The sequence below is a fragment of the Phyllobates terribilis genome, unplaced genomic scaffold, assembly GCF_046119375.1.
Source record: "Phyllobates terribilis strain yellow unplaced genomic scaffold, ASM4611937v1 Scaffold_3__8_contigs__length_932513732, whole genome shotgun sequence".
In the NCBI taxonomy this organism is placed as follows: Eukaryota; Metazoa; Chordata; class Amphibia; order Anura; family Dendrobatidae; genus Phyllobates; species Phyllobates terribilis.
This window is the reverse complement of record NW_027362763.1, coordinates 108,086,789-108,101,914: the sequence shown is the minus strand read 5'-3', so window position 1 is coordinate 108,101,914 and position 15,126 is coordinate 108,086,789. Positions and strand designations below refer to the sequence as shown.

The 15,126-nt window shown below is 40.8% G+C and overlaps 1 protein-coding gene across 1 annotated transcript in view; it reads right to left on the bottom strand.

The window, feature by feature from the left end:
• Positions 1-15,126, bottom strand: part of LOC141258482 (adhesion G protein-coupled receptor F5-like) — a 108,481-nt gene that overhangs the window by 10,059 nt on the left and 83,296 nt on the right. The window contains exons 12-14 of the mRNA XM_073673475.1: positions 14,180-14,359; positions 3,580-4,917; positions 1,341-1,382 (exon numbers count right to left, since the gene is read on the bottom strand). Coding sequence (XP_073529576.1) covers positions 1,341-1,382; positions 3,580-4,917; positions 14,180-14,359 — 1,560 coding nt within the window. The remainder of the gene's footprint in view (positions 1-1,340; positions 1,383-3,579; positions 4,918-14,179; positions 14,360-15,126) is intronic.

Sequence of the window (15,126 nt, the reverse complement as noted above, 5' to 3'; positions counted from 1 at the left end):
ACTGTATATGAAGAAGCAGGTAGGAGAGCGGCCTTAGCTCCTATATATGAGGGAGCAGGTAGGAGAGCGGCCATACCTCCTATATATGAGGGAGCAGGTAGGAGAGCGGCCATACCTCCTATATATGAGGGAGCAGGTAGGAGAGCGGCCTTAGCTCCTATATATGAGGGAGCAGGTAGGAGAGCGGCCATAGCTCCTATATATGAGGGAGCAGGTAGGAGAGCGGCCATAGCTCCTATATATGTGGGAGCAGGTAGGAGAGTGGCCATAGCTCCTATATATAAGGGAGCAGGTAGGAGAGCGGTCAAAGCTCCTATATATGTGGGAGCAAGTAGGAGAGCGGCCATAGCTTTCATATATGAGGAGCCAAGGTCTCAGTTGTAGACAGTTGTGTGGGCAAAGATTGTGTATACTGTGTATGCAGATAAGAGAAGCTGAGTAGTCACTACACCAGGGCCTTTTCTGAGAACAACCTCACTAGATAGTAACTCTGTTTGCTGCATAAGAATGGAACCTATGTTCAATTACCATTAAGCTGGATATGACTGTGTATTCTTACAAGTAAATGTTTGCAACTGCCCCTGTGGCCTCCCTGTTTTCTGTACTATTTGGAGTGCACCATATTACACCACCCTACCAGGAAGCAGAGATTTTTTTAAGTGCACCTTGGCGTCACAAAGTTTCCTTTCCTTGTCACTACCATGCTGGACTGGTAACTTCCACACACCATATGATATTTACAGATGTGTCTGTTGTGTGCAATGTGCTTGTCACATGTCTGTTTTGTGCTTGTGTGACATGTGCTTGTCTGATGTTTGCTCTGTGCTTGTGTGATGTGTTTGTCTGATATATTCTTTCTGCTTTTGTGACGTGTGCTCAGTGCTAGTGTGACGTATGCTCAGTGCTTGTGTGACATATGCTCAGTGCTTGTGTGACGCATGCTCAGTGCTTATTTGACGTGTGTTCAGTGCTTGCTTGACGTGTCTGATATGTGGTTGGTGCTAGTGACATGTGCTTGAGTACTTGAATTATCTGTGTACTATTTTAGTATGAAGTGTGCTTTATGTGTGCTATATTTGTCTGCATTGTGCTAGTGTGATGTGTCTGAGTCCTCTCTGCCTGTATGACATGTGCTTGTCTGATATGATTTTGTGACGTTTGCTTGTCTGCTGTGTGCACTGTGCTTATGTGATGTGCGCTCTCTGATTGTGTACTGAGCTTGTTACATGTCTGTGTGTGATGTGTGAACTGTGCTTGTGTGACATGTTCTTATCTGATACGTGCTCTGTGCTTGTGTGATGTTTGCTCGTCTGATATGTATGACTAAAGTCACTACTTACGTTTCGGTCCAAAAAGACTGTAGATATCAAAATGAACAAACCCTGAAATAAAAGGCAAATATGAGTAGGGCTGGCATTGCATTCACTTTATGTGAAATTATTTTTGAAAAATAAATCAGATTTCCATTGCCCTGAAAGTATGGGCTCTTTATGGAACAGTATATATTACTGTATATTACATTCATTGAGTTATACCATTTTTGGAATAATAGTAATTGTAAGCTTTAGAGCTTGCATCTCCTTGTATTCCCCTTTCTTTTCAGTGTCTTTAAAGGAACTGATGCAACTTATGTCTTTGGAAGTAGAATCTGTATTTTTTCAGGAATTCCCTAGATGAGTTGAAGATTTTTTTTCCCATCATAAATCACTTGCTATCACCCCCTCAAACCCCACTAGTGTTTTTTTGTATTTTTTTTTTTTCTTTTAAATTCCTTCTTTTCAATTGGATCTTGCAAATCAAATTTAATAGCTAAATGGCAGCATCAGTTACTAGATCTTCAACAACAGTGAACATCTTGATGCAGTCAGGACCTTGGGAGGGGAACCAGAAGAGGTAAGTAATGGATGGGTTTGAGTTTTGAACTCATTTTAAAGTTCATTTTGGGTTATGTATTAATTTTTGGGTCTGCTCAGGATCAGAATTTTTTTAGGGATCAATTACACAGACTGTATAAAGTTTAGTGATCTGTTCTGGGTTCTGTATTAATGTTTAGGTATGGCCTGACTACTTTAAGGGTCCGGTTGAGACTAGAGTATATTTTTTAGGGTCTGCTCTGCAGTCTGATATTTTTTTTCAGGGGTCTGGTCTGGAGTCTGCATTTATTTAGGAGTCTAGCCCGAGGGTTAAATTTATAAGGGTCTGACATGCTTTTGAGATCTAAGGAGTGGGCACCAGGTAGGCTGAAGTCTTTCCAAGTTACATTTCTGAGGGCATATATTACAAAGTTGTACAATGTAATGCAAAACATTGATGATAATATAAAACACACTAATCAAAAATATACATCAATAGGCGGCCATAAGAATCTAGAACCACCGGACAAAAAACCCAAGAAAACATGTAATTTTTATTAGACATGCATTAAGAATATTAAAAAAGAACAAATAAAGTCACCAAAAATATCTATACAGGCAGATTCCGGTGTACATACATCCAAACATATATAGGGCATAAAGAAAGTGGGGGAGGGGTGACAAAAGGTCAAAAGATGGAGGTTAATAGGTACATAACCTCAATCTCACCAAGTTAGCAATAATGACATACGAGACAGTAAATGTGTAAATGCTACGAAAAATTATTATTATCATCACTTGCTAGACAGATAGGGCTACAGATGACAAACAAGAGAAAAATACTTTCCCTACTACACCCTATCACATGATCCTGCCTTTCCGCGGAGGTTGGCACCCTAATAGAGTCACATGATATAGTGCCCCTGCTTGTGCGTTAGCTGCTACAAAAGACTAATGCAAAAAAATGTGCAAAAAACAATGCAAATAACAGCATCCATAAATTATCTAATGCTGCATAGGCATGCAACTAATATTAAATATGCATGCAAAAAATAAAAAATAACGTACAGTGTATCTATTGAAGATCGCCTGCATATCGTCCTGAAGCGTTTCCCCTTACAGTCAAAAGGTTCATCAGTATATTATTCCGGAGAGATAAGGGTAACAAGAGGAGAATAAAACCGGCCATACACATTAGATGGCTAAACGATGTTTTGGCCGATCGCTTGGCCGACAGCCATCTGTCTCTCCCATACACAGGAGTGCTTGCTCGGCAGAGTGCTCCTGTGTTCTCTATGAGAAAGCTGCCAGATGACACGTCGGCCGGTGGCTTATCTCAGGGAGAAAAATGTGATTGACTGGCCAAAATTGGAGATGACTGATTGACATTTCTCCCAACCATCAGTCATCTGGTGCCCCCAAAGACATTAAACCGTTGGCCAAACCTGTCGATATCGGCAGGTCCAACCAACATTAGTCTAGGGCCTCAAAAATGAGCACCATACCTCTCCTTCAGCTGTAAAGATAATGTGTGGTCTTAGATATTTTTCTTATATCTTTTTAATGCATATGTAATACAATTCACATGTAAAACATCATAGAATAAATAGCACTATAATAATAATAAATAATAATAATAATTACACGTTTTTAGTGAGGTTTTTTGTCCGATGATCAAATGAAAAGACAAACCCTGATCATGTCAATTTAGAATAATAGAATTTACCTGAAAAGAGTTGAGCGCTGAAAATATCCCCGATAGAACCTGATTTTGATATTTAGCATTTGGATCGTTATAGGCAAAAGCAACACCAAGTGCCCAAGTGGTTCCTAGAAGTGGTGTTAAGACGGCAATACTTTTAGCAATGATAACAAAATTTTGCCTTTCTTCTTGCCCAGGTCGTTCTCCAATTGTCGGCCTCAGTAACTTTACGATAACCACAATCAAGATTATAAAGTTGATAAACACAATGGATAAAGCCGGGACAACAAAGGCCAAGAATGCTCCCGATGTGCGTGACAACCAGCAGAATTTATCATTCGTGAATCTGTCGCTCGGAGCAGTAGTCGCCACTGTTATAACGGAAATCAAGAGAGGACAACCGTATCCTAAGGTGAAAGCTATGATCACCATGATTCGTCTACTCATGTCATGCAGGAGGTAGATCAAACGATAAAAGAGAATGAGTCCGAGGACCAACATCCAGAAGAACAAGGACAAGTAGAAGTAAAAACTGAAGAACGCTGTAGCTTTGCATGCATCTGACTTTGGATATTTTTCCAGTCCGGCACCGATCAGAAACCAAATATCGGCAATTAAAAGTGTCATGGCAATATTGACTAGGCAAATGTGACGCATGTAAGAGGTCTTGTTTTTGATGACTGATCTCCATACTACTGCTTCAATGATCAATGTGATAACCAAACTTGCAATGGATATTCCAACTCCAATGTATGTAATTAAAGCCAGAGGTTCATAAGGCTCATCTCCCATTAGGGCTGAAAATGAGGTCAAGTGGTTGCATGTACATTTCACCACATTCGTATCATTAGACTTCAAAGCTGAGCATCCAGTATTGTTCCAAGACTGGCTGTCTAACCAGACACAGTCTACTGTCTTCAGACTTGTATTATCCTTGCGAAATATCATGGTGATGTTAAAATGATTTTTATCAATACTGCTGCTTGAGAGATTACTTATGACTGTTGACATGACCAAGGTATTGACCTTACTTGTTTGGTTTTGCGGCAAGAGCTTTTTCATCGTAGAGTAAGCTATGGAGACCACAGTGGTAGAATTCCCTACTGAGGGCACATTTTCAATCGTTACGCTACTACTTAGATTGGCCAACAAAAAACTCCCATTATACCCACTATCTTTGTTCACTACTTTACCAAACAGTTGAACATTGGTTATGTTTGGATTATTGATGGTAAAAGTGTCATTGAATTGAAGATTCTTCGCAAATGATTCCACTGACTCCAGAACTGTAGAACTTTTGCTTGATGAATTTTTCCAAGTATTGACATTATCCACCACAATATCTACTGTCTGGATTAAATTCTAGGATATGAAGAAAAGCAAAGACATGTTTTGTGAGAGGAAAATACATTGTTTTCACTTATATAAAAAAAGTTCAAATTTTTCCATTCAAATTTGTCATGTACACCGCGTGCAGAATTATTAGGCAAATGAGTATTTTGATCACATGATACTTTTTATACATGTTGTCCTACTCCAAGCTGCATAGGCTTGAGAGCCAACTACCAGTTAAGTAAATCTGGTGATGTGCATCTCTGTAATGAGGAGGGGTGTTGACTAATGACATCAACACCCGATATAAGGTGTGCTTAATTATTAGGCAACTTCTGGCCCATTTTGCCAAAGGAAAGGAAGAGAGATTTGACGGGCTCTGAAAAGTCCAAAATTGTGAGATGTCTTGCAGAGGGATGCACCAGTCTTGAAATTACCAAACTTTTGAAGCGTGATCACCGAACAATCTAGCGTTTCGTGGCAAATAGCTAACAGGGTCGGAAAAAGCGTGTTGGCCAAAAAAGGCACAAAATAACTGCCCATGAATTGAGGAAATTCAAGCGTGAAGCTGCCAAGATGCCATTCGCCACCAGTTTTGCCATATTTCAGAGCTTCAACGTTACTGGAGTATCAAAAAGCACAAGGTGTGCTATACTCAGGGACATGGCCAAGGTAAGAAAGGCTGAAAAATGACCACCTTTGAATAAGAAACATAAGATAAAACATCAAGAATGGGCCAATAAATATCTTAAGACTGATTTTTCAAAGGTTTTATGGACTGATGAAATGAGAGTGACTCTTGATGGGCCAGATGGATGGGCCAGAGGCTGGATCAGTAAAGGGCAGAGAGCTCCACTCTGACTCAGACGCCAGCAAGGTGGAGGTGGGTTACTGGTATGGGCTGGTATCATCAAAGATGAACTTGTGGGACCTTTTTGGGTTGAGGATGGAGTGAAGCTCAACTCCCAGACCTACTGCCAGTTCCTGGAAGACAACTTCTTCAAGCAGTGGTACAGGAAGAAGTCGGTATCGTTCAAGAAAAACATGATTTTCATGCAGGACAATGCTCCATCACATGCATCCAACTACTCCACGGCGTGGCTGGCCAGTAAAGGTCTAAGAAAAGAAAAAATAATGACATGGCCCCCTTGTTCACCTGATCTGAACCCCATAGAGAACCTGTGGTCCATCATAAAATGTGAGATCTACAGGGAGGGAAAACAGTACACCTCTTGGAACAGTGTCTGGGAGGCTGTGGTGGCTGCTGCACGCAATGTTGATCGAAAACAGATCAAGCAACTGATAGAATCTATGGATGGAAGGCTGTTGCGTGTCATCATAAAGAAAGGTGGCTATATTGATCACTAATTTTTTCGGTTTTTGTTTTTGCATGTTAGAAATGTTTATTTCTAAATTTTGTGCACTGATATTGCTTTACCTGGTGAAAATAAACAAGTGAGATGGGATTATATTTGGTTTTTATTAAGTTGCCTAATAATTCTGCACAGTAATAGTTACCTGCATTAACAGATATCCTCCTAAGATAGCCAAATCTAAATAAAAAACCACTCCAACTTCCAAAAATATTAAGCCTGGATATTTATGAGTCTTTTGGGTTGATTGAGAACATAGTTGTTGATCAATAATAAAAATAATACTCTAAAATACAACTTGCCTAATAATTCTGCACACAGTATATTTAAATTTAGTAACAAGGAAAGGAGTCCAGCTTCTGGTTGAATCATAAAAAAATCCTCTTTAATTCAAAATATTTTAAAATTCCATATGGATAAAGTTGGGAGCAGGAAAGCACATGACGACGCGTTCAAAAGATGGCATTCTTCTTCAAAGCCAAAGTCTTGTGTTTGAAACGCGTCGCCATGTCCTCTCCTGATTCACACACGGTGAGCTGGCTTTTTTCTATTTTAGTTAAATATAATGCCATGAATTACATGCTTATCTGTGGTAGAAATAATGTGTGTTATTTTTTTATTTTATTTTTGTAGCTATTTTTATTTATTTTTTAGCTCCCGGGGGCATTGATATTGAAAGCCAAGGCTTCCATCCTGTGATTTCTGTTTAGAGAGTACCACGTTGTGTGTGCTTTGTTAGAATACAAAATAGGAACGCACCATAGTAAAGTCCTGGTGATAAGAATCAGGGAAGAGTAGATGGAATCTGCTCACCTGGTAGAGTTGTACAGGTCAGGCACAACTCTGATGAGAGTAGTAGTGAAGTGATATTCCTTGTATAGACTATTGCTCCACCCGTTAAAGCCGATAGAGGCAAAAAATGAGACAAAAACATTGTCACGATGAAGACAAGGTTGAGAAGGTGTAGAAAAACAACAAACATTTATTAAACCCTTCACCGTGCTGTGATTTTCAGTTTTTGTGGTTTCGTTTTTTCCGCCCCTTTTTCCCCCGAGACATAACTTTTTTTATTTTTCCGTCAATATAGCCGTATGAGGGCTTATATTTTGTGTGGCGAGTTGGAGTTGTACTTTTGAATGACACAATTGATTTTACTATATCGTGTACTGGAAAAAGGGAACAAAAATTACAAGTGCAGTGAAATTGCCAAAAAAATGCAATTCCACAATTGTTTTTTGGGTTTTTTATTTACCACATTCACTAAATGCTAAAACTGACTTGCCAGTATGATTCCCCAGGTCAGTTCAAGTACGCAGATACCAAACATGTATAGGTTCTTTTGTATATGGGGTATGAAAAAAATGTGAAATTTGTAAGAAAACGAAAAAAAAAGTCACCATTTTCCGAGACTCCTAGCGTCTCCATTTTTCGGGATCTGGGGCCGGGTGAGGGCTTATTTTTTGCACTTCGAACTGACATTTTTATTGATACAATTTTAGAGTAGATATGATGTTTTGATCGCCCGTTATTGCAATGTTGCAGTGGCCAAAAAAACGTAACTCTGATATTTCGATATTTTTTCTCATAACGCAGTTTACCAATCGGATTAATTTACCTTATATTTTTTTGATAGATCGGGCGTTTCTGAACTCAGCGATATCAAACATGTGTATTTTTATTTTATTGTTTTATTTTGAATGGCGCAAAAGGGGGGTGATTTGAACTTATGTTTAGCACCACTCCAGCGTCGTTCTTTTAATCAGTGCTGGAGTGGCGCTTTAAATTTAAGCCCCCTGCCACTGGTCATATACTCACACTCCGGCGTCTTCATAGTGTTTTCGTTGCCGCTCCGGTCTCCCTGCGCCATCTTGTGACAATAGCTGTCACCCGCTCTCAATACAAGTCTATGAGAGCCAGAACGAGGCCAGAACGAGGCCAGAACGAGGCTCTCAGACTTGAAAACACTGAAACATCAAACACTGGAACTGTGAGCCGGTCACTTTTCGCTGGAGTCCAACTGGAGCGACGTTGGAAACGGATGAAGGCAACGGGAGGTGAGTCTCAGACAGGGGACAGGGGACTTACATTTAAAGCACCACTCCATCGGTGCAATAAAAAAAAGTGGTGCTTTAATTTTTGTAATATTTTTTACAACTTTTTTATTTTTTTTACTTTTTACTTGCTTCAATAGTCTCCTTATGAGACTAGAAGCTGTGATCATCTGAACGCTTGTGCTACACATAGTAGGGCGTCAGCTCTGCTATGTGTAGCATAAATCATGATCTCCTATGAACGCTGGCCACGGGCTGGTGTTCATAGGAGATTTACAATGACAGACATGTGGGTCTTCTGCAGACCCCCTGGCTGTCATGATAAACCACCAGCGCCCCTCAATCACGTGACACGGGCACCAATGGGTGGGTCTTGTGACGCACTTCCACCCAGCACATGTTCAATGCCATTTCAGAGGTTGACGGCGGCATTTAACTTGTTCACATGCCATTGTGTATATATATATATATATATATACAGTATATATATATACAGTACAGACCAAAAGTTTGGACACACCTTCTCATTTAAAGATTTTTCTGTATTTTCATGACTATGAAAACTGTACATTCTCACTGAAGGCATCAAAACCATGAATTAACACATGTGGAATTATATACTTAACAAAAAAGTGTGAAACAACTGAAAATATGTCTTATATTCTAGGTTCTTCAAAGTAGCCACCTTTTGCTTTGATGACTGCTTTGCACACTCTTGGCATTCTCTTGATGAGCTTCAAGAGGTAGTCACCGGAAATGGTCTTGAAGGAGTTCCCAGAGATGCTTAGCAGTTGTTGGCCCTTTTGCCTTCACTCTGCGGTCCAGCTCACCCCAAACCATCTCGATTGGGTTCAGGTCTGGTGACTGTGGAGGTCAGGTCATCTGGCGTAGCACCCCATCACTCTCTTTCTTGGTCAAATAGCCCTTACACAGCCTGGAGGTGTGTTTGGGGTCATTGTCCGGTTGAAAAATAAATGATGGTCCAACTAAACGCAAACAGGATGGAATAGCATGCCGCTGCAAGATGCTGTGGTAGCCATGCTGGTTCAGTATGCCTTCAATTTTGAATAAATCCCCAACAGTGTCACCAGCAAAGCACCCCCACACCATCACACCTCCTCCTCCATGCTTCACGGTGGTAACCAGGCATGTAGAGTCCATCCGTTCACCTTTTCTGCGTCGCACAAAGACACTGTGGTTGGAACCAAAGATCTCAAATTTGGACTCATCAGACCAAAACACAGATTTCCACTGGTCTAATGTCCATTCCTTGTGTTCTTTAGCCCAAACAAGTCTCTTCTGCTTGTTGCCTGTCCTTAGCAGTGGTTTCCTAGCAGCTATTTTACCATGAAGGCCTGCTGCACAAAGTCTCCTCTTAACAGTTGTTGTAGAGATGTGTCTGCTGCTAGAACTCTGTGTGGCATTGACCTGGTCTCTAATCTGAGCTGCTGTTAACCTGCGATTTCTGAGGCTGGTGACTCGGATAAACTTATCCTCAGAAGCAGAGGTGACTCTTGGTCTTCCTTTCCTGGGGCGGTTTCTTTGTAGCGCTTGATGTTTTTTGCAACTGCACTTGGGGACACTTTCAAAGTTTTCCCAATTTTTCGCACTGACTGACCTTCATTTCTTAAAGTAATGATGGCCACTCGTTTTTCTTTACTTAGCTGCTTTTTTCTTGCCATAATACAAATTCTAACAGTCTATTCAGTAAGACTATCATCTGTGTATCCACCAGACTTCTGCACAACACAACTGACGGTCCCAACCTCATTTATAAGGCAAGAAATCCCACTTATTAAACCTGACAGGGTGAAGTGAAGTGAAAACCATTTCCGGTGACTACCTCTTGAAACTCATCAAGAGAATGCCAAGAGTGTGCAAAGCAGTCATCAAAGCAAAAGGTGGCTACTTTGAAGAACCTAGAATATAAGACATATTTTCAGTTGTTTCACACTTTTTTGTTAAGTATATAATTTCACATGTGTTAATTCATAGTTTTGATGCCTTCAGTGTGAATGTACAATTTTCATAGTCAAGAAAATACAGAAAAATCTTTAAATGAGAAGGTGTGTCCAAACTTTTGGTCTGTACTGTATATATATATATATATATATATATATATATATATATGTGTATATATAGAAAAAGAAGATAATGAACTGCACCAGCAAAAAGATTTGCTGCAAAGCTCCCCAGACACATACCAGTCCACAATACATCCAAAAATTATGGAAGCAGCACTCCAATTCAGTGAAAACAGTTGATTTAATGGCCCATATGGCGACGTTTCGGTCCACGGTGGGGACCTTTCTCAAGCCTTGTTAGAAATGATTAACATTGATTTAATATCATATATGATTTTTATGTCTCTATTTACATTGTGATTATAAATTATTTATGTGTTGTTCTATTGCGTATCCAGGTTTTGATACCAGTGGGTGGGACGTGTCATTTCTTTGGATTATGGCTTCCTTTTGGAGTTGTTTTATATTCTTCTTTGTATGACAGCCTGAGGAAGAAATCTGTTCGATTTTGAATCACGTTAATAAATGTTTGTTGCTTTTATACACCATCTCATCCTTGACACAATGTTTTTTTTTCTCATTTTTTCCCTCGCAATATGTGTACTACTTTATGGCTTCTAAACAGAAAAATGTGATACAATTCTACTGTCTCCAGGAAATAAAGGAGCATAGCCCCTCACTCTGAGACAAGTGAATGACTGACAAAATGCATGCGGAGTCTGATTTGTGTGTATAGAACATAGGGGCTGATTCATCAAAGCTGTTATGCCATAAAAAAATTCTTTGAAAAGTCGTCGTAACATTTTGCAACTTCTCAATTTTTTAACAGTTTGACTAAGTTCTGCCTAAATGGATAGAGCTGGGGTGGAGCCAGGGCAAGATGTGGTCACTCCCACCACCTGTTAAATTAACAAAAAATGCTGTAGCTTTATACACCAGAAATGTACTCCATACCGTGCATGGAGATGCACGCCACTTACTAGAGACACTTAAATTACTAAGTGGCATGTTCTTCTTATTAAATTTGGAGTCTTCTGGAGCAAGACCATGGGGGAGGAAGTGGTGGGTGCCCACCACTCAAAGTGTCCAAACTAGAAGAAACTAGCAGTTTCCTCACCCTATGCCTGCATCAAGTGGTAGGATATAAGTTGCTCAACCATCACCACCAACAAAGACAAGGAATTGGTATTAAATTGCATTGGGGGGTGCAAAACTTGTGACAGTTGGTGCATCTGGAGATTTACACCTGTTACGATTCTGCTTTATTACCACCTTATTATTGATCCCAAATCTTAGACCTCCATTTATTGACATAGTTGAAGGTCCCAATCTGCAACACCACCTGTCATGTGCAATTTATAATAGTTGTGACACTGGGCAGGTCGTGAGACAGGGTAGTCAAGAGGTCAGAGGTCAGGTACCAGGAGGGCTCGTAGTACAGAGGGGTGAGACAAAGGAGTGGTCAAGTAACAGTGTGGGGTCAAAGGCCAGGAGGGTATGACAAAACCATTTAGTACAACACACGGATAGTCAGAGGCCAAGTCTGGGGTCAGATACCTGAAGTCATAGAGTGTCAAAAGCAGAAGGGATAATGCACATGAATAGTCACAACAAATCAAGGTCATCCACAAGATCAGAAGTCAGGCACAAAGCAAGCATACACACCTTACAACAGCAAACTTACAACTGACAATCTGCTGCACACAGCAACCAGCTAAATACCTTGCAAATCATTTGACCATGGGAAAATGCCCGCAGGCTAGACCAGGTTGAGCAGTAGGGCTGTCAGTCAAAATGCTGACAGCCCAGCACTCCACAGGATCAGATTGGATGATTGGGCTGTCACTCACAAAACCAACAGTCCAGCACACCACAGATCCCATAGGGCAGCTGAGTTATCACTGACAGCCTCCCTAGGCCACAATCAGTGATGAAACCGTGACAATAGTTTTGTGTTCTTTAGCGTGCCCTCCAACACCACATTCTGGGTGCCACTGCCATTTCTGCAATCTCTTTAGCTACAGTGGGTACGGAAAGTATTCGGACCCCTTTAAATTTTTTCACTCTTTGTTTCATTGCAGCCACTTGGTAAATTCAAAAAAATTCATTTTTTTTTCATTAAAGTACACTCTGCACCCCATCTTAACTGAAAAAAAACAGAAATGTAGAAATTTTTGAAAATTTATTACAAAAGAAGAACTGAAATATCACATGGTCATAAGTATTCAGACCCTTAGCTCAGACACTCAGATTTATGTCACATGCTGTCCATTTCCTTGTGATCCTCCTTGAGATGGTTCTACTCCTTCATTGGAGTCCAGCTGTGTTTAATTAAACTGATAGGACTTGATTTGGAAAGGCACACACCTGTCTATATAAGACCTCACAGCTCACAGTGCATGTCAGACCTAATGAGAATCATGAGCTCAAAGGAACTGCCCAAGGAGCTCAGAAACAGAATTGTGGCAAGGCACAGATCTGGCCAAGGTTACAAAAGAATTTCTGCATTACTCAAGGTTCCTAAGAGCACAGTGGCCTCCAGAATCCTTAAATGGAAGAAGTTTGGGACCACCAGAAGTCTTCCTAGACCTGGCCATGCAGCGAAACTGAGCAATCGTGGGAGAAGAGCCTTAGTGAGAGAGGTAAAGAAGAACCCCAAGATCACTGTGGCTGAGCTCGAGAGATGCAGTAGGGAGATGGGAGAAAGTTCCACCAAGTCAAATATCACTTTAGCCCTCCACCAGTCGGGCCTTTATGGCAGAGTGGCCCAACGGAAGCCTCTTCTCAGTGCAAGACATATGAAAGCCCACATAGAGTTTGCTCAAAAACACATGAAGGACTCCCAGACTATGAGAAATAAGATTCTCTGGTCTGATGAGACGAAGATAGAACTTTTTGGTGATAATTCTAAGCGGTATGTGTAGAGAAAACAAGGCACTGCTCATTACCTGCCCAATACAATCCCAACAGTGAAACATGGTGGTGGCAGCATCATGCTATGGGGGTGTTATTCAGCTGCAGGGACAGGACGACTGGTTGCAATTGAAGGAAACATGAATGCGGCCAAGTACAGAGATATCATGGATGAAAACCTCTTCCAGAGTGCTCTGGACCTCAGACTTGGCAGAAGGTTCACCTTCCAACAAGACAATGACCCTAAGCACACAGCTAAAATAACAAAGGAGTGGCTTCAGAACAACTCTGTGACCATTCTTGACTGGCACAGCCAGAGCCCTGACCTAAACCCAATTGAGCATCTCTGGAGAGACCTGGAAATGGCTGTCCACCAACGTTCACCATCCAACGTGACGGAACAGGAGAGGATCTGCAAGGAAGAATGGCAGAGGATCCCCAAATACAGGTGTGAAAAACTTGTTGCATCCTTCCCAAGAAGACTCATGGCTGTACTAGCTCAAAAGGGTGCTTCTACTCAATACCGAGCAAAGGGTCTGAATACTTATGACCATGTTATATTTCAGTTTTTCTTTTTTAATAAATTTGCAAAAATTTCTACATTTCTGTTTTTTTTCAGTCAAGATGGGGTGCAGAGTGTATTTTAATTAGAAAAAAAATGAACTTTTAAGAATTTACCAAATGGCTGCAATGAAACAAAGAGTGAAAAATTTAAAGGGGTCTGAATACTTTCCGTACCCACTGTATGTTACTAATGCCAAAATACCAATGTTGTATGATCTAGCAGGTGGCTTGTTGCTCGTTTGGAGTGTACGCTGTTATTTTACTTGCTTTAATTTATGTATTTTCTTAAAAAAATTCTGTAGAATCTGTAGAAAATGGAAAAAGACAATTTAACACCCCCTCCCAAAAAACACAATGATCCACTTACTGTCATCATTGGCGTAGATACCGTAATATTTTTGCTTGTAACCGTAGATATTATTTCGACCATGAGGTCTATATTTTTGGCTGAATTTGAAATATTTCCTTTTTCATCTATTGCAACATTTGTGATACTTTCAAGAATTACTGGCAGGTTTCCTTGGACATTTGGGCTCTCTATTACATCCTTTGTTTGAAGAAAAATACAAAAGGAAGTTTACAAAAACAAATCATAAAGAAAAGCAATAACAAGTGTCAGTGCCGTAACTATAAACTTCGGGGCCCCGGGGCAAAACTTAATAGTGGGGCCCAACCACCCAAGGGGCCCCAAACTGATGGTAAAAAATTATTTTTTACCATCAGTTTGGGGCCCCTTGGGTGATTGGGGCCCCAGGGCAGTGCCGCAGCTGCCCCGGTTGTAGTTACGGCCCTGACAAGTATCTAACCCTTCAGTCCCCTTACAAGGCTGAAGTCAAGCAGTGTCTATAGGACCTGGCTGGAGCCATGCGTTGTATGCATTTCACCTTGTCAGTGAAAAGTTAGCCGCCTGCCCTTACTAAATTCTACCATGAAATATTTCTGACCCCTTAACAAATTTCTAGAACATTTCTTGCCAGCCCCAGGGCTCTTCAGTGCCAGTTTGCTGCGGTTTTGACTTCATTTCCCAGTCTTGATTTTCAGCAGCCAAGGACCCAGCTGATGTCTGGGCCTTAGGGCTCGTTCAGACGACCATGTTATACGGACGTGCACTCTCCATGTGCACCACAGACTGCACAAGGAGGACACACAGCCATTGTAGCCAGTGTGCCAGTGCACATGGCCAATTTTCTACATAGTGTACTGGAAAACGGGAAGAAAAATTCCAAGAACATTGAAATTGCAAAAAAAATGCAATTCCACAATGGTATTTTGGGTTTTTCATTTACCATGTTCCATATTTTGGAAAATCTGGCC